The sequence below is a fragment of the Aythya ferina genome, assembly GCF_964211825.1.
Source record: "Aythya ferina genome assembly, chromosome: Z".
NCBI classification, from domain to species: domain Eukaryota; kingdom Metazoa; phylum Chordata; class Aves; order Anseriformes; family Anatidae; genus Aythya; species Aythya ferina.
The window spans coordinates 85,460,179-85,480,009 of NC_140299.1; the positions used below are offsets into that span (position 1 = coordinate 85,460,179).

At 48.8% G+C, this 19,831-nt stretch overlaps 2 protein-coding genes across 2 annotated transcripts in view; one reads left to right on the top strand and one right to left on the bottom strand.

Annotated features, from left to right (window-relative positions):
• LOC311427356 (adenylate cyclase type 10-like) overlaps nt 1-19,831 on the bottom strand; it is a gene marked incomplete at its 3' end in the record, with an annotated part of 40,485 nt that overhangs the window by 12,352 nt on the left and 8,302 nt on the right. The window contains exons 2-3 of the mRNA XM_084504667.1: nt 3,472-3,595; nt 2,848-2,979 (exon numbers count right to left, since the gene is read on the bottom strand). Of these exons, the coding sequence (XP_084360793.1) occupies nt 2,848-2,979; nt 3,472-3,526 (187 nt within the window). The 5' untranslated portion in view covers nt 3,527-3,595. The remainder of the gene's footprint in view (nt 1-2,847; nt 2,980-3,471; nt 3,596-19,831) is intronic.
• Nucleotides 5,279-19,831, top strand: part of LOC311427670 (delta-1-pyrroline-5-carboxylate synthase-like) — a 101,607-nt gene continuing 87,054 nt past the window's right edge. Inside the window, exons 1-2 of the mRNA XM_084505211.1 lie at nt 5,279-5,306; nt 5,436-5,495. The gene's annotated coding sequence lies outside the window, so the exon portion shown is untranslated. The remainder of the gene's footprint in view (nt 5,307-5,435; nt 5,496-19,831) is intronic.

Consider the following 19,831-nt stretch of genomic DNA (forward strand, 5'->3'; position numbering starts at 1 on the left):
CCTGAGCTCCTGGTGAAGCCCAGATGACTTCCACAACAGCGACAATGGAAACAGACACAATCTGAAACCAAATATGCACAAGACCCAAAACGCATCTGCTCTTTAAGCTGCGACTGCAAGACAAGAAGTGCTTGGATCAGCCCTATGATCACAGAATCACAGAATTGATGACGAAACAAGCATTTAGGACCTTTAGTGTGGCTACCAAGTTGCCCATCTAATCTGTCCAGTGGAAGAAGGCGATGAGGATATCAAAACCTGAGGAGCGCGTAACACATAATGATCATATCAGGAAACATTCGATACAAAATAAAAGTTACACGCACGGAAGAAGTGATCCCTTTAAGCTCCTACTGCAAGACAAGAGGTGCTCAGCTCCCAGTTGAACATCAGTGTTGTTCCGATGAGGTCAAGTGTTCAATACCCTCAGGATGGCTTCCCCAGGGCCTGCCGAGCACCAAGAGCAACAGCACAGCACAGACAACAAGCTGGGACTGCCCTGCCTGGCACATGTTCACGCTGTACGTGACAGAACTCCCCACACATCATCTCTGCCTGACCTGATCAATCCTGAAAGGCCCCATCCGCTGCAATGACTTACAAGCACAGACCCTTGCCCTATGGGTCCATTCACAACCCCAACTCAAACATAGCACTTGCCCCCCCAGCTTAGCTTGGGAATGCTGGGAGGCAGGTTCCATCCTCATCAAGGAACACAAAGGCTAGCCAGGACACTGCTTCAAGCCTAAGGCTCCTCTTCACCTGCAGAAATAAAGTGCCATCAGGCACCAGCACGCCAGCCAAACTTCTTCCGGGGAAGCACCCTCCTCAGAAACAAAACAGTAGTCAACTGACCTGCTCTGCTACTGAAATCAGATAGACACCCCCTAGACAACTCCCTGCCTCCCCCTGCCAACACCCGAGATTTGCCCCTGAACTTAATTCTCAGGGCTCAGAATCCATCCTCAATGTGGACCACAGAGACCAGCTAGGATGTTCCCAGTACCTTCTTCATCCCTGGAAAAGAGGAGTCACCCAGAGGTGGACCAATAGACTACCAAACCAAAAACAATGCCCGTTTTCCAACTTTTCTCCACTCACCTTCCCAACCCACACCCAGCGCTTCCATTCACTGTGCCAAGCCAAGCCCACGGGGCTTAGATCAAGGAGAAAGAACAGACAAACGTGACAATCCATAAAACGGTCTATACCCACTCCTCTTCTTTCATCCCCTACCGCAAGAGCCAAGAAGCCCCAGACCCGTGTTCCCCAGCCCAGTATCACCGCTTTGCCCACCTAACACCCCAAACAGATGCATCTCCAGCATTTCAGGAACTAGAACTGCTGACGTCTGGCGCGCCTCAGAAACGTGGCAGGAGACGTACTCTGCTGTTGCAAGGTAGTTTGCCCAACAGGCAAAGCAGACTAACACAGTCCACTGACCAACTCAGGGCCCACACTGCTGTCCACTCACCCTCGTGCTTCGTTCAAGTTTCCGTGCCCATGCCCTGGGCTACAAGAAACAAAGAGAGAAGGTCATGCCCACGATGGACACGCAAACAGTACAGCTTCTTGCAGAGGACTCAAACACAGAGACCAGAGCCAGAAAAAAAAAAACACACCCTCAAGTCCACAAATGCCAAAAAGCCATGAATGCACAGCAGTCCCAGCAGGGGTAATTACAGACTTATCCTTTACAGATGAAAACGGTGACCCTGCTCAGTCTCTTCGTACTACTGCGCTTATGCAGTCGAGCCCCTTGCAATGCGTGCTGAAGCTCTTTGTGAATCCTCTGGACAGTGACACAAATGGCTTGATATATCTAAAGATTGAAATGTAACGCCAAAAAAAGGAACCGTACCCCATGATTTCCCAAAAACAAGTTAGCCAGCAACCCCTCCTAAGCATCCCTCTTCTAAGTGAATTCCAAACTCTTAAAATCTAGAAGGATGCAAGGTCTAAAGACTCAACAGCCAGCAAAACCACAGGCAAAAGCTGCAGAAATATAACAAACTGTCCCTAACCCTGAACAAGATTACACCTTACATGCCTACTGCTGCTGGTTTCAGATACATGCTTACACAGGGAGCTTCGACAATACCTTTCTCCTAAACCCTGCTCCCTCACTTTGCCACCAAGGTTGTAACTTTGATAGTATTTGACATACAGGCAAAGACTCACAGTAAGCCCCGTAATCCTGCAAAAATCCTGAGGGACCCAGAACCACTAAGCAAACACACAAACTAACATTATTGTCCTGTCCATGAACATGCCATAACAGTGACTCACCTGAGAAAGAACTGCATGCAATAAAGGCACCTAGTACAGTGCAAGTCACGAGTATCACTCTATACTTGTTCTATTCTGCTAAGATCACAGATCTTTGGTCTGACTTTCTGAGGCCCTTGTTACATTGTCACAGCAACACACAGGCAGGAAAACATTGCTACATACAGTAACAAAAGACTGAGTCATAAGAAGAACCTAGGATAAAAAATGAAACCGCACACTATCTTAGTTCAGCACTACATTCTATATGCATGCTTTCAGCCTGAAATCATCAATAAGAGACGATAACCTCTAAGACTGAAAACAAGACAAATTCTACTTAGTTCTCTGAATGCAAGGCTGATGCAGCAAGTCATCAGCTGGAAGGAACCCAAGCAGAGGATTCAAGATGTTCCATTCCAACATTGAAACTTACCTTTCCAAAGCCGCTCGTCAAGCAGAGCATAGTTTCCCATTTGTTGAACAGGCAGGCCTAGCCAAATTTCAACCCTAAACTTCCAGGGAATCTCTACTGCTCCCAGCGTACATATTACTTCCGTACTCACCTGCAGGTCTTACCTGTGAAAACAAAGTTCCAACTTTCTTCCCTTCTACAATATCTGTGATGACATGACCCGAGATTTTCGGGTGGACTCCATTTGCAATCACTACAGAGGTGCCTCCTCGCAGGGCCCACAAAGCTGCTGTCACCTACAGTGAAGGAGAGAGCCAGTTCCCAAAAATGCACTTGTTAGTTGAATCCCCATCCTCAACAGGAATTCTTATGTTGGAAGAAGCCCTTAAGACCATCAAGTCCAAGCATCAACCTAATGCTACCACTAAATCATATCCCTAAGTGCTATGTCCACACGTCTCTTGAATACTTCTAAGGATGGGGACTCTACCACTTCCCCGGGCAGCCTGTTCTAATGCCTAACCACCCCTTCCATGAAGAAATGCTTATTTAGTACCCAGATATCTAGTGCTGCTCAATAGAGTTGTTCCTCCCTAGGGGTAGGGCTTGGCATTTCCCTCTCCTGAACTTCAAAAGGTTCCTGCCTGCCCCTATCTGCAGCCTGTCAAGGTTCCTCTGAATGCACCGCCCCCACCCCGCACAAGGGCCATTTCCACAGAAGCCACCAACCACCCGCCGCCTCGCCCCCTCCCTATCCAGCCCACCGTGGCGTGCCACCGACCACCAACCTCGTTGCGCCACCCCTCCTCGGCGTCCCGGCCTGCCCCGACAGCTTCTGCCCATGGCGCCGGCAAGCCCTGCATGCTGCTTCTGCCCTGGCTTCCTCCAAGCCAATCACACAGTGCTTCCGCCCTGATTGAAGACAGGCCCTGACATCACTTCCGCCCCAGGTTCCCAGCCAAGCACAGCGTGTCCCCACAGACACAGCAGAGCAAACACACAAACTAACATTGACATCCTACCCGTAAACATGCTGTAACAGTGACTCACCTGAGAAAGAACTGCATGCAATAAAGGCACCTAGTACTACATTAGTTTATTCTAACAGATCCTACTAGCTGTCACCTCAAAAAGACGTGCGTACCGCTCTCTACTTGGAAACGCATCAGTCCGTCCGTAGACTCTGACCCACCTAAAGAGCCCTGCAACTGGCTGAAGGAAAAACAAAGCACTTACCCCAAAGAGCAGCCCAGGCAGAAGGAGCTCTCTGATGGCATACCTGGGGCTCATATACCGTTTGGCCGCGCCCAGCACCCAAGCCCAATCACCTGGGAAAGGGAAGGGGCAAAGCACAAGAAAGTAGAAAGAGAGCACAGAAGGAGCAGCAGCTGTTGTGCTGTGGGCCTTTTTTTTTTTTTTTTAAGTCTGATGGCACAATTTTGTGCAGCGCTGCCTGGGCACACATTTCAGATAGAGCTAATGAGCAGCTGAGGTAAAGGAGCTGGGAAGAGAGAGGTGTTGCAGCAGGTATGCTGTGGCTGTGAGGTGCCTCAGGGTGTGCTTTTTCTCTTGTTTCTACAGGTGCTTCTTTAGGCAGCTTGGAGTCTATGGATTTCTAGATTTTAAGTGCTTGGAATTCACTTAATAGAGGGATATTTAGCAGAGGTTGCTGGATCACTGGTTTTAGGGATGGTGGGATACACTTCTGGTTTTGAGTTATATTTTAATCACTTGTGTAACTCTCCAGAGAACTAAAAACAGCTTGATTACATGCTCCAAGAGGCTTGACCACGTAGGCACAGGATTACTAAGAGACTGAGCAGGGTCGTATCAGAGTTACCTTTTTTCATCTGTAAAGGGTCTGTGATTACCCCTGCCGGGCTGCTGTGTGTGCGTGGCTTTTTGGCATCTGTGGAGCTCAGTCGCTTTTGTGTGTGTATGTTCTTACTTTTTGTGGGTTTTTGTTTGTTTGTTTGTTTGTTTGTTGTTGTTGTTTTTGAGAGGCAAATAGTGCGTGTGCTGAGCGTGGTTGGCAGGAGGAGGTGGGGAGCTGTCTGGCAGGGAAGCTGTTCAGGACTGGTAGGTTTGGTTTCTAGGAGCATGCGGCATCCTTCCTGTGTGATGCGACTGATTCTTGGGCAGGAACGTTCCAGCTCGTGTGTCTTAAATAACGTAGCTTGTGTAGTGTGTGTTGTGTGGCCTGGGCAGAGTTTGCTTTGGCGCTGTGAGCCAAGAATCTCAGTTAAAGCTGGTGAGCAGCTGGAGTAACGGAGCTGGGAAGAGAGAGTATTGCAGCAGGTACACTCTGGCTGTGAGGTGCCTCAGGGTGTGCTTCTCTCTTGTCTCTGCAGGTGCTTCGTGCAGTCTTGGACAGGGAAGGGAAATCCCCATGTCACGGAGCAGTGAGGGAAGGTGAGAGTGTTTTCAGCCTGGTCATCCCTTATCCAAAGCGAACGGAAGACACTCAGGTGTTTCCCCCAGGGTCTGAGGTGAGGCTGTTTGGGATAGAGGAGCAGTGTGGCAGGTGGCTGTTTGCAAGCACAGTGGTCATTTTGTCCTTTTGTGTTCCCAGGTGGCATGGGTGATGCTGTCTACTCCTTCTGAGCTTGGACTTAATTTCCAGGTACAGAGGCAAGTGGACCGCTGTTTTGAAAGGATACAATTAAAGATGGAGTCGCTTGTGTTGATGAGGGATGGGTGCTAACGCTGGCAGCTGAAAGTTTATCTTCTGGCTGTGTTTTCCTTTGTTCAGGCTGAAACTCAGTGTGCAGTCCAGGACGTCATGACCTGAGCTGCCTCTGGAGTGACTCTGGTGAGTGATGAACAGAGGTAGCAGTTGTTTTTGGGGTGCGGTTGTCACTGCAGTTATTTTCCTACATCCAATAGAGTAAAATTCCAGTTTGCCTTTCAGAGGTGCTTTAAGTGGCTTAAGAGAACAGGTGGAAGCATCTGCCACGTGGGGCAGGTAAGAGGCTGAGGTTAAGGAGGGGATGAGAGTAACTGTCCAAAGGCTGCTGTGGGTTTTGCTGCTGTGGTTGCTTTCTCCTCTGTTTATCAGGTGCCACAGGCAAGGTGGGCTGTGATAGCCCTTGGAACAGGAGCAAAGCAGGTCTCTGGAATGCTGCGTTGTTCCTGAGAAAGGTGTTGTAGAGGAAAAAGGTTGTCTTGCGTGGCGGTTCCTGATGGCGGTCTTCTTCCGTAGGGGAAGAGGTGCCCGAAGCCCCATGCTGTGTAGCCTGAGCACACCTCATTGAGGATGAAGCCTGCTTTCCAGCAGTTCCCAAAACTGTGTTGAGGCTGAAATGCTGTGTCTGTGTTTGGGTTGGGTTTCAAGTTTTCATGCTGTGTTAGGGATGGGTTTCAAGTCGGTGCAGCGGAGGGCCAGGACCCAGCGTCCTGTAGTGTGTTTTGACCCGTCAGCATGGCCTTTTGGTTCTCAGATAGCCTACTCAAGTATGTGATTTTTCCTGCAAGTGATAAAGTGATATTATTACATTGAATTGTTTTTCTTTGGCATGTTGTGCTTTTTTTTTTTTTTTTCTTTTTTTTTTTAATGCTCCTGGATTTTTCTTTCTATGTAAAGAAAGGTTTGAGCTAATTTCAGTTGAAAAAAATCCAGTTACTTGCTTGGTCATATTGTCCTTTCAAGATTAAAAGCTGCAGCCTAAGCATGCGGAACGTTGCTTCTAGAAACAGCCCGATTCTCTTGTCTGCACTCTGCTTGCTGTTGAGCTAAATCAGATTAAAAACAAACAAACGAACAAAAACACACCAGCTGCTGCTTCTCCTTCTGCTCTCTTTCTACTTTCTTGTGCTTTGCCCCTTCCCTTTCCCAGGTGATTGGGCTTGGGTGCTGGGCGCGGCCAAACGGTATATGAGCCCCAGGTATGCCATCAGAGAGCTCCTTCTGCCTGGGCTGCTCTTTGGGGTAAGTGCTTTGTTTTTCCTTCAGTCAGTTGCAGGGCTCTTTAGGTGGGTCAGAGTCTACGGACGGACTGATACGTTTCCAAGTAGAGAGCGGTACGCACATCTTTTTAAGGTAGCAACTAGTAGGATCTGGTAGAGTAAAGCAACTGATATAGTACTAGGTGCCTTTATTGCATGCAGTTCTTTCTCAGGTGAGTCATTGTTATGGCATGTTCATGGATAGGACAATAACGTTAGTTTGTGTGTTTGCTTAGTGGTTCTGGGTCCCTCAGGATTTTTGCAGGATTACGGGGCTTACTGTGAGTCTTTGCCTGTATGTCAAATACTATCAAAGTTACAACCTTGGTGGCAAAGTGAGGGAGCAGGGTTTAGGAGAAAGGTATTGTCGAAGCTCCCTGTGTAAGCATGTATCTGAAACCAGCAGCAGTAGGCATGTAAGGTGTAATCTTGTTCAGGGTTAGGGACAGTTTGTTATATTTCTGCAGCTTTTGCCTGTGGTTTTGCTGGCTGTTGAGTCTTTAGACCTTGCATCCTTCTAGATTTTAAGAGCTTGGAATTCACTTAGAAGAGGGATGCTTAGGAGGGGTTGCTGGCTAACTTGTTTTTGGGAAATCATGGGGTACGGTTCCTTTTTTTGGCGTTACATTTCAATCTTTAGATATATCAAGCCATTTGTGTCACTGTCCAGAGGATTCACAAAGAGCTTCAGCACGCATTGCAAGTGGCTCGACTGCATAAGCGCAGTAGTACGAAGAGACTGAGCAGGGTCACCTTTTTCATCTGTAAAGGATAAGTCTGTAATTACCCCTGCTGGGACTGCTGTGCATTCATGGCTTTTTGGCATTTGTGGACTTGAGGGTGTGTTTTTTTTTTTCTGGCTCTGGTCTCTGTGTTTGAGTCCTCTGCAAGAAGCTGTACTGTTTGCGTGTCCATCGTGGGCATGACCTTCTCTCTTTGTTTCTTGTAGCCCAGGGCATGGGCACGGAAACTTGAACGAAGCACGAGGGTGAGTGGACAGCAGTGTGGGCCCTGAGTTGGTCAGTGGACTGTGTTAGTCTGCTTTGCCTGTTGGGCAAACTACCTTGCAACAGCAGAGTACGTCTCCTGCCACGTTTCTGAGGCGCGCCAGACGTCAGCAGTTCTAGTTCCTGAAATGCTGGAGATGCATCTGTTTGGGGTGTTAGGTGGGCAAAGCGGTGATACTGGGCTGGGGAACACGGGTCTGGGGCTTCTTGGCTCTTGCGGTAGGGGATGAAAGAAGAGGAGTGGGTATAGACCGTTTTATGGATTGTCACGTTTGTCTGTTCTTTCTCCTTGATCTAAGCCCCGTGGGCTTGGCTTGGCACAGTGAATGGAAGCGCTGGGTGTGGGTTGGGAAGGTGAGTGGAGAAAAGTTGGAAAACGGGCATTGTTTTTGGTTTGGTAGTCTATTGGTCCACCTCTGGGTGACTCCTCTTTTCCAGGGATGAAGAAGGTACTGGGAACATCCTAGCTGGTCTCTGTGGTCCACATTGAGGATGGATTCTGAGCCCTGAGAATTAAGTTCAGGGGCAAATCTCGTGTGTTGGCAGGGGGAGGCAGGGAATTGTCTAGGGGGTGTCTATCTGATTTCAGTAGCAGAGCAGGTCAGTTGACTACTGTTTTGTTTCTGAGGAGGGTGCTTCCCTGGAAGAAGTTTGGCTGGCGTGCTGGTGCCTGATGGCACTTTATTTCTGCAGGTGAAGAGGAGCCTTAGGCTTGAAGCAGTGTCCTGGCTAGCCTTTGTGTTCCTTGATGAGGATGGAACCTGCCTCCCAGCATTCCCAAGCTAAGCTGGGGGGGCAAGTGCTATGTTTGAGTTGGGGTTGTGAATGGACCCATAGGGCAAGGGTCTGTGCTTGTAAGTCATTGCAGCGGATGGGGCCTTTCAGGATTGATCAGGTCAGGCAGAGATGATGTGTGGGGAGTTCTGTCACGTACAGCGTGAACACGTGCCAGGCAGGGCAGTCCCAGCTTGTTGTCTGTGCTGTGCTGTTGCTCTTGGTGCTCGGCAGGCCCTGGGGAAGCCATCCTGAGGGTATTGAACACTTGACCTCATCGGAATAACGCTGATGTTCAACTGGGAGCTGAGCACCTCTTGTCTTGCAGTAGGAGCTTAAAGGGATCACTTCTTCCGTGCGTGTAGCTTTTATTTTGTATCGAATGTTTCCTGATATGATCATTATGTGTTACGCGCTCCTCAGGTTTTGATATCCTCATCGCCTTCTTCCACTGGACAGATTAGATGGGCAACTTGGTAGCCACACTAAGGGTCCTAAATGCTTGTTTCGTCATCAGTTCTGTGATTCTGTGATCATAGGGCTGATCCAAGCACTTCTTGTCTTGCAGTCGCAGCTTAAAGAGCAGATGCGTTTTGGGTCTTGTGCATATTTGGTTTCAGATTGTGTCTGTTTCCATTGTCGCTGTTGTGGAAGTCATCTGGGCTTCACCAGGAGCTCAGGCTTGGGAATTCATTTCCGAAGCGTTATTCTTAAGGGGTTTGCACTGCCCATCCTTCCGGTCTCTTGTCTTAAAGGCAAGCATTCTATGCGTCCATCATCCCAGTTCTGGCGGTCACTTTCAGTCGCAGGTCATGGCATTTGAGTCTGTCCCTGGGGTGGCCACAGATCATCTGTTCTGACTCGCTGTCACTGTAGGGCTTCCCTCTGGGAGTTGTCATTCTGCCTGGTGTCATTCTGTTACGCTCCTAGATTTTTCTTTCTATGTAAAGAAAGGTTTGAGCTAATTCCAGCTGAAAAGAGTTTTTTGTTTGTTTGTTTTTATCTGAATAGAGTAAAACGATCTATTGATGCTTCCTTAGCTGGGCGTAGTGCCCAAGAATGGGGAGAGAATGAATGGCCTCCTGAAAGAATCATACAGCATTATGGACCAGCTACCTGGAACTTGAATGAGGTAGTATGGGGGCCCGAGAACCTATTTGTAATTTGAATTGAATAATTATGTTGCAAGCTGTCCTTGGAATTGTAACTATATATAGTTACAATATATATAATCATAAACCATAAAATAGCTGAACTGGGAGCTGCAGGGTTGATGTGGGAATGTTGAGGTGAAACTCTGTGGTTTGTAGCAAGCAGGAGGTCAAACGAATGTATTGAATGATCTTTGCTGGTCTAAAAGCACACCAATCCCAGCCATGTAAATCCCAGCTGAAGGTATAATAACATGGTAGAGTAGCATGGCTCTGCTCTGAGATGAGACATAATTTGTGGAAGCAGAGCAGAAAAGATGCTTGTGAGTAGATGAATTACTGATCGTTTTGACTCTAGGAATGGATGACTTCAAGGAGGGAGCTCCTTCAGATATCAAGACATTGCTCTCCAAAGTAAGACAAAGGTTTTGTCTGAGAAAAAGGGAACAAAAAGTTAACCATTCATGTGTTTGGGTTTCTGTGTGGTATGTTGTTGGTTTTTTTTGTTTGTTTGTTTGTTTTTTTATGCACATTTAAAATGAAGTGACTGTTTTTGTGCTGGTTACATGCGGTGTCTTTTATATCCATCTAAATTACGTTTACTCTGGGAAAATGTTAGGCAATAATGGAATAATGAAAGTTAAACTTGATTTTGTTGTTACACCAGACTGAAGCATGATTTGAATCAAGTAATTGGAATTACAGTAGGCTAAAATTGCTGAAAAACGAGTTTGGAAAGTTGAAATGCATTTATTTGCTATTAAACCTTAATGAAAACATTTGGTTGTTTTCAGTTAAGAACTACTGGATTCATAAATGCAATACACAAATGAGAACATTTATGAAGTTTAATATTTAAACCATACCATTCTCAAAATACAGAATTGTTAATTTTATTGAACAAGTTTTCCAGTTTTCAAGCAGTGACCTTGCAAACAGTTCAGGTAATCGGTGACCCTTAAAAGCACAAGCCAGTGTTTTCAAAACAAAACAAATCTCCTACTTAAATATCTCTTTTCTAGTGATCTTCTAAGAGGTTAATTACTAACCACCGTTTGCTGCTTATGTTACCATCCTCATCCTCCATCCTTCACTCCTTATCTCTTCTTCTCTTAAACTTCACGTTGCCACTGTTGTTTTCAACCTTTCCTCTTGGATGGATGGAGCAACATGAAACAACTTTTCTAGCCAGAATAGAATAATTTCTGAATTTTATTTATGTGTTAGCATTCTTCATTCTGGTTGTGTCAGTGGTCCGCTGACTTAACTGACCAGCAGCCTGCATTCCCTGCCACCAGCCCCTAACCACCCCCCCAGAACAGAAGAACTGAGCAACCATTCTGGAAGGTTCTGGTGGTGAATGTTGTCATGAATATATGAATGTTCTTTACCCTCTTCCAGTCTTAATCCTATTTGTACTTTTTTTCTTTTTTTTTAATAACCTCATTGGAAGAAGTAGCTCTATACATTTGTACGGGGTCACAGCGGCTGCTGCTCAGCAGGCATTGATCTATGGAGGATGGCACTGTTAGCCCACCGTGTTGCTGGAGGGCAGCCACTAAGCGATGACCTATGAACCAGGTCATCACCTACCAACCAGGTGATTGTGATGACCCATGGTGGCAGAGACCAAACTGTCCTTCAAGAAGGCCCCAGGCTCACTGCACCGTCCGGTGCTGAGGGGTCTTCATCTCCTCCCTCCCAGCTGGGCATGGTTGTCTTCTGCTGAGGTACCCCGGTACCACAGGGCACTGACCATAGCATCTGCCTGGGAGGGGAAGTACCCGTACTCTGAGATGGAGAACAGGAGCGTGCTCCTCCCCGATCTTCTTTCTGAGGACTTCACCTGGGACAGCCAGATCCCCAGGCTTATCGTGGGAGTGCTGTTCTTAGCGGATTTTTCAGGTGGGTTGGGCACGGTAGAGCCTCCCCGGAAACGAGCCATTGGGACACACCAGGCCCTCGGGGGCCCTGGCCCGTAGATGGCACAGCTATCTTGTCGCTCTTGAGGACTCCTGCTGTGATGGCTAAAGAGAGCACGGATTGGCTTCTCTTGCGATGCAGCGACTGACAGGCGCTTAGGCTTGGCAGCATGGGACTGGCTGCCAGGCCCTGTGGCCCACATAGACATGTCCTGATTTCTGCCTGTTCTTCCTGCAGGTTTCACTTCTTTGTCAGAGAAGTGTGTCCAGCAGAGCGGCACAGGCAGAGGTGCTGACGAGCTGGCACAAACACTCAATGACTACATGAGCGACGTTTTGGAGGGTAAGAGCCATGCTGCCAGGCTGTTGTATATGGGGCCCTGAGGTTGCTTGCGGAGGGCAGAGGCAGCCTTGCTGCACCAGCTGCTCCTGCCTCCTTGGAAGGGCTGTGGAGCTCACTGTGGCCTGGGGGGACAGTGGGAGCCGTGGGGCTCCCGTGGCAAGGGAGGAGCGCAGCAGGTCTCTTCTGCTGCCCACTGTGATGAGGGAGGCCCCAGTGGACTGCAGGCTGGCAGACGTGCCTCCAGGCAACAGGAAGGGCTGGAAGGACTTTGCAGGGAATTACAGGCCCGTCAGCCTGATGTCAGTATCAGGGCAGGTTACAGAGCTGTGTTTGGGATTTAGTATGAGACTAACGTTGGTATCACCCCGATGTTTTAATTGTTGCAGAGCAGTTCTTACACTAAGCCAAGGACTTCTCAGGTTCTTGCTCCGTCCTGCCAGCAGGCAGGCTGGGGTGAAGAAGAAGCTGGGAGGGGACAAACCCAGGACAGCTGACCCAAATTGGCCAAAGGGCTAATCCACACCATATGGCATCATGCTGAACAATTATATGGGGGGCTGGACGGGGTGGGGGGTCTGGCTGCTTAGGGATAGCCTGGGCATCAGTCAGCGGGTGCATTGTACATCACTTGTTTGTACACAGTATTATTAGTTTTCCTCTCCTGTCCCCTTTCTATTCCCTGTATCTTGCAGTTCACTCTCATTCCTTGTCAAGTTAGAACAGTTGGACCTTGGTGCTAATGACCTGGAATTACTGGTAGGTGAGGGATGGTGGGGAGGGAATATGGGTGGTTGGTAGGGGTAGCATCTGTACCTTTTTGGAAGTGTTTCTTGTTTTGTTTTGTCTGAAATGCAAAGAAGTAGACCCTCAGGTTGTTTGGGAAGATTCTGATCTGCCCAGGATGGCCTAGTCATTGTTCCCAGTGTAATGTTTTCTTTGCGTGTTGGCCCTGTTTCACTTTCTACTACCCTTATACACACCTTGCTCTGCTTTTTCCAAGCCCCTTTGCTCTGAGGCATTCTTTGTTGCTATCTAGCTGCCTAAAGATCTTTCCTTTCCAATGAAATTCTTGTCTGGTACTTTATTTCTCTGCTGTGTTTCACTGCCACCAGCTGTCGTTTTTCACTTCTGCTGGGCTGACTTTCTGCATTTCCCTTCGTAATTTATTTTCTCCTTTAGAAAGTACAGGACCATTCCATGTTGTTCCTGACAGTGATGTCAGCCTAGCATGTGGTGTGTGCCCTCTGGATCAGGGTGCCTCCATGGAGGGCTCTAAACCCAAGCCTAAACCTAAGTACGCTGAGAGCCAGTGCATAATCTTGAATTACAGCTCGTCTTGACACTGGGGGAAATCCAGTGATATTTACCTTTGCAGTTGTGGATCAAGTTGTTACCGAACCCTGTTCTTAATGTTCTGAAATGCTTTTTGGCAGAAAGCCAACTAAAATGGGAGACAGAAGAGATTTTGCAGCTTCCTATGCACAAAGCTGCAGCCTGCTTGTGAGAACAGTTGGCTGATGCTTGAACAGCACTCGAGTGGTGCTTTAACTCCTAAACCAAACACTCATCAGTGTGTGTTGTGTTTACAGGTAACAAAAGGAGCAATACTATGAACACGTCTACCGTTGCTGATAGCGCTGCTATATCATGTTGGGATTGTCAGTGTTAACCAAAAGCTTTTATTCATGTCTGGGAGGAGGGGGAGAAAGACACATTTCTACTGTGGGTCCAGCATTTCCAAAACCTTGCTACTGGACAGTCCTTCCTGTTGTCTTCCATGTTTCCTGTTGGGAGCTTCCGCAGCCAGTATGCTAACCCAGACACTTCCAAACATATTTGCTGCAGTATTGTGGCACACCAAAATGTTAGTTTCATAAACCATTTGGTGAATGGTTGTAGGAGGTGTGAAAGCAGTAACATCGAGTTTTGCAGAGTTTTAGTGTGATTTGGAATATCCTAGAGCAGTTTCTCCCCTGGAAAGGACTGACACTGCTACTGCTGTGACACTGCTACTGCCCTGCTCTGTTACAGCCAGATAACTCTGGGAGTGCTACCAAACTTGTGCGAGCTTTGGTTAGACCAGAATGAAGTCCTGTACCCAGCTGCACACTGTAATAGCAGAGAAGTCCACATCAGATTCTGTGACGTTTTGTTCATGTCCAGCTTGGGCTCTAGTGGTCTGATAAAACATGTCATTTGAACTGATTCAATCTTGAGGTATGACACGTATTCCTCTGATTGTTAAATGTCATGCTCTGCATGAGTGCTTTTTCTTCGGTAGGGCCTACAGCGCAGAGAAACCCCTCATCCCAGTGAGCTGAAGGTTATGAAGAAAGTTGTTGAAGTTCCGTGCAATGAGGTACATGCTGCAAAACCTGGCACAGACCTGAATTCACCTAAGTCAGAAGCGAGCGCTGTTCACTAAGAAATGGATAACTGTACAGAACATGTTGCAGATGGGGGAAATGGAGAGGCAGTGTTTGTAAGCTGGACAGAAAGAACTTAACTTTTGGGAAATGTGAGACTGGACTGAGCATGGATTGCTTGCATTTCATGAGTTATAAGCTACCTTGTGGTGTCTGCTAGGACCACTGAGACAGCACAAGATACAGCAAGGATACAGAAAAGGCCATAACGGGGAATGTGTGCCTCAATGCCGCTTCAGTCACAGAAGAGGGAGAGAAAAAGAAGGCTTTGGGAAATGGTGTCAAAAGCCTTGCTGAAGTCAAGGTAGACCACATCCACAGCCTTTCCCTCCTCCACTAAGCACGTCGCTTTGTCATAGAAGGAGATCAGGTTCGTCAAGGAGGACCTGCCTTTCATAAACCCATGCTGAGTGGGCCTGATCGCCTGGTTGCCCTGCAAGTGCTGCGTGAGGACTCTCAAGATAATCTGCTCCATGAGCTTCCCTGGCACTCAGGTCAAACTGACAGGCCTATAGTTCCCCGGGTCTGCCCTCCGGCCCTTCTTGTAGATGGGCGTCACGTTTGCTAGCTGCCAGTCAACTGGGACCTCCCCCGATAGCCAGGACTGCTGATAAATGATGGAAAGCGGCTTGGCCAGCTCCTCCGCCAGTTCTCTCAGTATCCTCGGGTGGATCCCATCCGGCCCCACTGACTTGCACACATCCAAGTGCCGTAGCAGGTCGCCAACCATTTCTTCATGGATAGTGAGGGCCACATTCTGCTCCCCATCCCCTTCCACCAGCTCAGGGTACTGGGTATCCAGAGAACGACCGATATTGCCGCTAAAGACTGAGGCAAAGCAGGCATTAAGCACCTCCGCCTTTTCCTCATCTTTTGTAACAAGGTTTCCCCCCGCATCCGGTAAAGGAAGTCCATTTTGCATTGATGGATTTAGCTACATATATGGTAAAATATCCTAATTATCTGGGATGTAGACGAGAACCTTGTGAGCAGCAGATGTAAAAAGGAAGATATCGCTCAAGGCCAACGGGTGAGGGAAGGATGAACAACTCATTAGGGAAGGATGAACAACTTGTTGGCAGGAAACAAGGCAAAGACAAGCAAAAAAGGCCTACACTGTCCAACAGAAGGTCAAAGTCCACAAAGGTCAAGAGAGCTTAACCTGCTCTTCCTCGTTGCCTTCATCCTGAAAGACCCCTGCCCACGACCACCAGGCTACATTGCGCAGGCGCAGCCGGAAGGAACTAAGGGCAGGCAGTATAGAAATGAGTACTTGGAAGAGGTCCGCCTTTTTGGGAAATCAATGAATATGTATGAGAGCTCATGTAATATGTAACAGTATTCGTGTATAAAATTGTGAGAGACAAGCGGGCAGGCGCGCACCTTTTTCAGGGAAGCCATTCCCAGTGTGTCCGGTGCACCGCAATAAAGCGTACCTATTTTACAACCTTATGGTTGTGGAGTCTTTTCCGCGCGTCGGTTAGGGCTGTGCTTAGGGGAGAGAGAAAGCTCAGGCTCCCTTTGTAAGTGGAGCTGTGAAATGGCAGCTAAAGGAATTTGTGGACTATGAAAAGCCTTCTGTTGTGAGCACTGTTAACCGCCATCTAACAGTCACTCGCCTGAGGCGATCGGCTCTGGGGCAGATGTATTCCACAGTGGAGTGGGGATCACAGTGTGCAGCCATCAAAGTAGCTGAGGGAACCACCAGAAGCCGGCAGCCCTCACGAGGGCAGCTAATGAGGCTTTGCTGGAGCCAGGAGTGCCCCCCTAAGTCACACAAAGGCAGCCCCTGAGGACTGTGGCTCCTCACCTAAGGCTTGCTGGGCAGCACTTGACGGATGGGCATGAGGAGAAGCTAAAGAACATCATTGAGGGAAAGAAAAAGAGCATCATCACCAGCCTGGGAAGGGAGCCGCAGCCAGGGCAGGGGTCTGGCCCTGTGTCCACAGTGGCGGGCTCTAGAGCCCAGGCCCTAGGGAACAGCCTGCTGGGGTCCCCGTGCGTGGTGTCCCTGGCTGCCTCCTGCCCTGGTGCCTCAGTGACTGCAGCGCTTCACCTGCCTGCTGGCCTTGGCTGCAGATGAGCAGCTCTGGGGGACCTCTGTCCTGCAGCCCCAGCAGCATGAAGTGCCAGAGCTGGTGGTTGCCCCACACCTCTGCCCGAGTACTGAACCCTCTGGCAGATGCCTTCCCCAGCTGCTGCACCTCCCCAGCAAGGGCCAGGTGCAGCACTGCTACCACTCCAGCCCCTGCGGCCACTCCAGCCCAGTACAGGCACCTGTGTGGTGCTTAGCTGCCAGCCGGGTTAAAGGATCGATGGGCCGAGTTCAGTCTCGTGCCACTATACAAGGCTAAGTGCTGGCTCCTGCTCTTGGTTCACAGCAACCTAATGCAGCCGCCTAGGCCTGGGGAAGAGTGGCTGGAAGTGTGCCCAGCAGAAAAGGACGTGGGAATGCTGGTTGATGGCTGGCTGAACGTGAGCCAGCAGCGTGCCCAGGTGTCTCATCCTGGACGGCATGAGAACTAGCGTGGCCAGCAGGACTAGGCGGTGAGATCAGAGCACATGATGACACTAGTCACCCCAGGACTCTGAAAATGTGCCATTTCCAGTTCCAAAGCCAAAGTCGCAGGTGTTTTCTAATGTCTCCCTATGGGCAGGATTTTTGGATGTGCTCTAAATTGTGCTCGCTCTCTCTGTCTATTGGATGTGTGACCATGTTTTCAGAAGGACGGAAAATGCAATGTAGAGGCTTTTTTGCAAAGCACTTCCTGGCACTGAAAGAGATTTCAGCGTGAGGGAAAGGATGTAAATGTGATATGCCAAAAACTGCAGAAAGTGGGAGAGAGCATCTGTGCCTCACACACTCAGCGGTGTGGCCAGGGTAGTATTATCACAGGAAGGATTAATGATTAGCAAGAGATCACAAAAGAATTGGTAAGTTTTGATACCAACAAAAGAAGTTAGCCGTGATGGCAACACTTGGCAGGATACTAGGGTGCCATCGCCACATCTGCCTCCAAGCTGAAGGCTGACAGTGTTATTTACTCCTATGTGGCACTAGAGAACTTTTTAGATTGCTCAATAGCAAACAGAAGGCACCCTTGTGTGGAGATCACGTTCCTCACAGGCCAAACAACTCAAATTATACAAGTTTCTCTGCAGACCCTGCGGACAGGGGCTTCTCCCTGTTCTAAAAGCTGTGGGGTCAGGGTAGAAAAAGCAGGGAAAGTAGCCCAGAAGGTGTCCATGTCCACACTTTCCCAAAGTATATTCACCTTTTCAGACAATGAAGTGCTGTTAGAGCTCCTCCTTTTTGCCCTTATCAGTGGTCGCTCAGGAGGTTTCTGCTTCTTAGGTGCACAGCCAAAGTTCCAAGGGGCCACTTGGGCCTTCTCAAGGATTAGCAGTTTGCAGGCTGACTGGCAGTTGTGTCTGCCAGTGTTTTGCAGACCTTTGCTGTCAGAATGTCTCCCAGGATTGCCAGGTCACATCCATGGCTGCTCTGGCCACTGAGTGGGAGAGGCAAGGCTCTGGTGTGCCCATGAAGACAAAGGGAGGTCCTTCAGGCACACTGGCGCTCTGGGACACGCCACAGAGCCACAGGGTGGTCCCAAGAGGGTGTGAGGGCACACAGGTGACGCGCGGAAAAGACTCCACAACCATAGGGTTGTAAAGAAGGTACACTTTATTGCGGTGCACCAGGCGCACTGGGAATGGCTTCCCTGAAAAAGGTGCGCGCCTGCCCGCTTGTCTCTCACAATTTTATACACGAATACTGTTACATATTACATGAGCTCTCATACATATTCATTGATTTCCCAAAAAGGCGGACCTCTTCCAAGTACTCATTTCTATACTGCCTGCCCTTAGTTCCTTCCGGCTGCGCCTGCGCAATGTAGCCTGGTGGTCGTGGGCAGGGGTCTTTCAGGATGAAGGCAACGAGGAAGAGCAGGTTAAGCTCTCTTGACCTTTGTGGACTTTGACCTTCTGTTGGACAGTGTAGGCCTTTTTTGCTTGTCTTTGCCTTGTTTCCTGCCAACAAGTTGTTCATCCTTCCCTAATGAGTTGTTCATCCTTCCCTCACCCGTTGGCCTTGAGCGATATCTTCCTTTTTACATCTGCTGCTCACAAGGTTCTCGTCTACATCCCAGATAATTAGGATATTTTACCATATATGTAGCTAAATCCATCAATGCAAAATGGACTTCCTTTACCGGATGCGGGGGGAAACCTTGTTACAAAAGATGAGGAAAAGGCGGAGGTGCTTAATGCCTGCTTTGCCTCAGTCTTTAGCGGCAATATCGGTCGTTCTCTGGATACCCAGTACCCTGAGCTGGTGGAAGGGGATGGGGAGCAGAATGTGGCCCTCACTATCCATGAAGAAATGGTTGGCGACCTGCTACGGCACTTGGATGTGTGCAAGTCAGTGGGGCCGGATGGGATCCACCCGAGGATACTGAGAGAACTGGCGGAGGAGCTGGCCAAGCCGCTTTCCATCATTTATCAGCAGTCCTGGCTATCGGGGGAGGTCCCAGTTGACTGGCAGCTAGCAAACGTGACGCCCATCTACAAGAAGGGCCGGAGGGCAGACCCGGGGAACTATAGGCCTGTCAGTTTGACCTGAGTGCCAGGGAAGCTCATGGAGCAGATTATCTTGAGAGTCCTCACGCAGCACTTGCAGGGCAACCAGGCGATCAGGCCCACTCAGCATGGGTTTATGAAAGGCAGGTCCTCCTTGACGAACCTGATCTCCTTCTATGACAAAGCGACGTGCTTAGTGGAGGAGGGAAAGGCTGTGGATGTGGTCTACCTTGACTTCAGCAAGGCTTTTGACACCATTTCCCAAAGCCTTCTTTTTCTCTCCCTCTTCTGTGACTGAAGCGGCATTGAGGCACACATTCCCCGTTATGGCCTTTTCTGTATCCTTGCTGTATCTTGTGCTGTCTCAGTGGTCCTAGCAGACACCACAAGGTAGCTTATAACTCATGAAATGCAAGCAATCCATGCTCAGTCCAGTCTCACATTTCCCAAAAGTTAAGTTCTTTCTGTCCAGCTTACAAACACTGCCTCTCCATTTCCCCCATCTGCAACATGTTCTGTACAGTTATCCATTTCTTAGTGAACAGCGCTCGCTTCTGACTTAGGTGAATTCAGGTCTGTGCCAGGTTTTGCAGCATGTACCTCATTGCACGGAACTTCAACAACTTTCTTCATAACCTTCAGCTCACTGGGATGAGGGGTTTCTCTGCGCTGTAGGCCCTACCGAAGAAAAAGCACTCATGCAGAGCATGACATTTAACAATCAGAGGAATACGTGTCATACCTCAAGATTGAATCAGTTCAAATGACATGTTTTATCAGACCACTAGAGCCCAAGCTGGACATGAACAAAACGTCACAGAATCTGATGTGGACTTCTCTGCTATTACAGTGTGCAGCTGGGTACAGGACTTCATTCTGGTCTAACCAAAGCTCGCACAAGTTTGGTAGCACTCCCAGAGTTATCTGGCTGTAACAGAGCAGGGCAGTAGCAGTGTCACAGCAGTAGCAGTGTCAGTCCTTTCCAGGGGAGAAACTGCT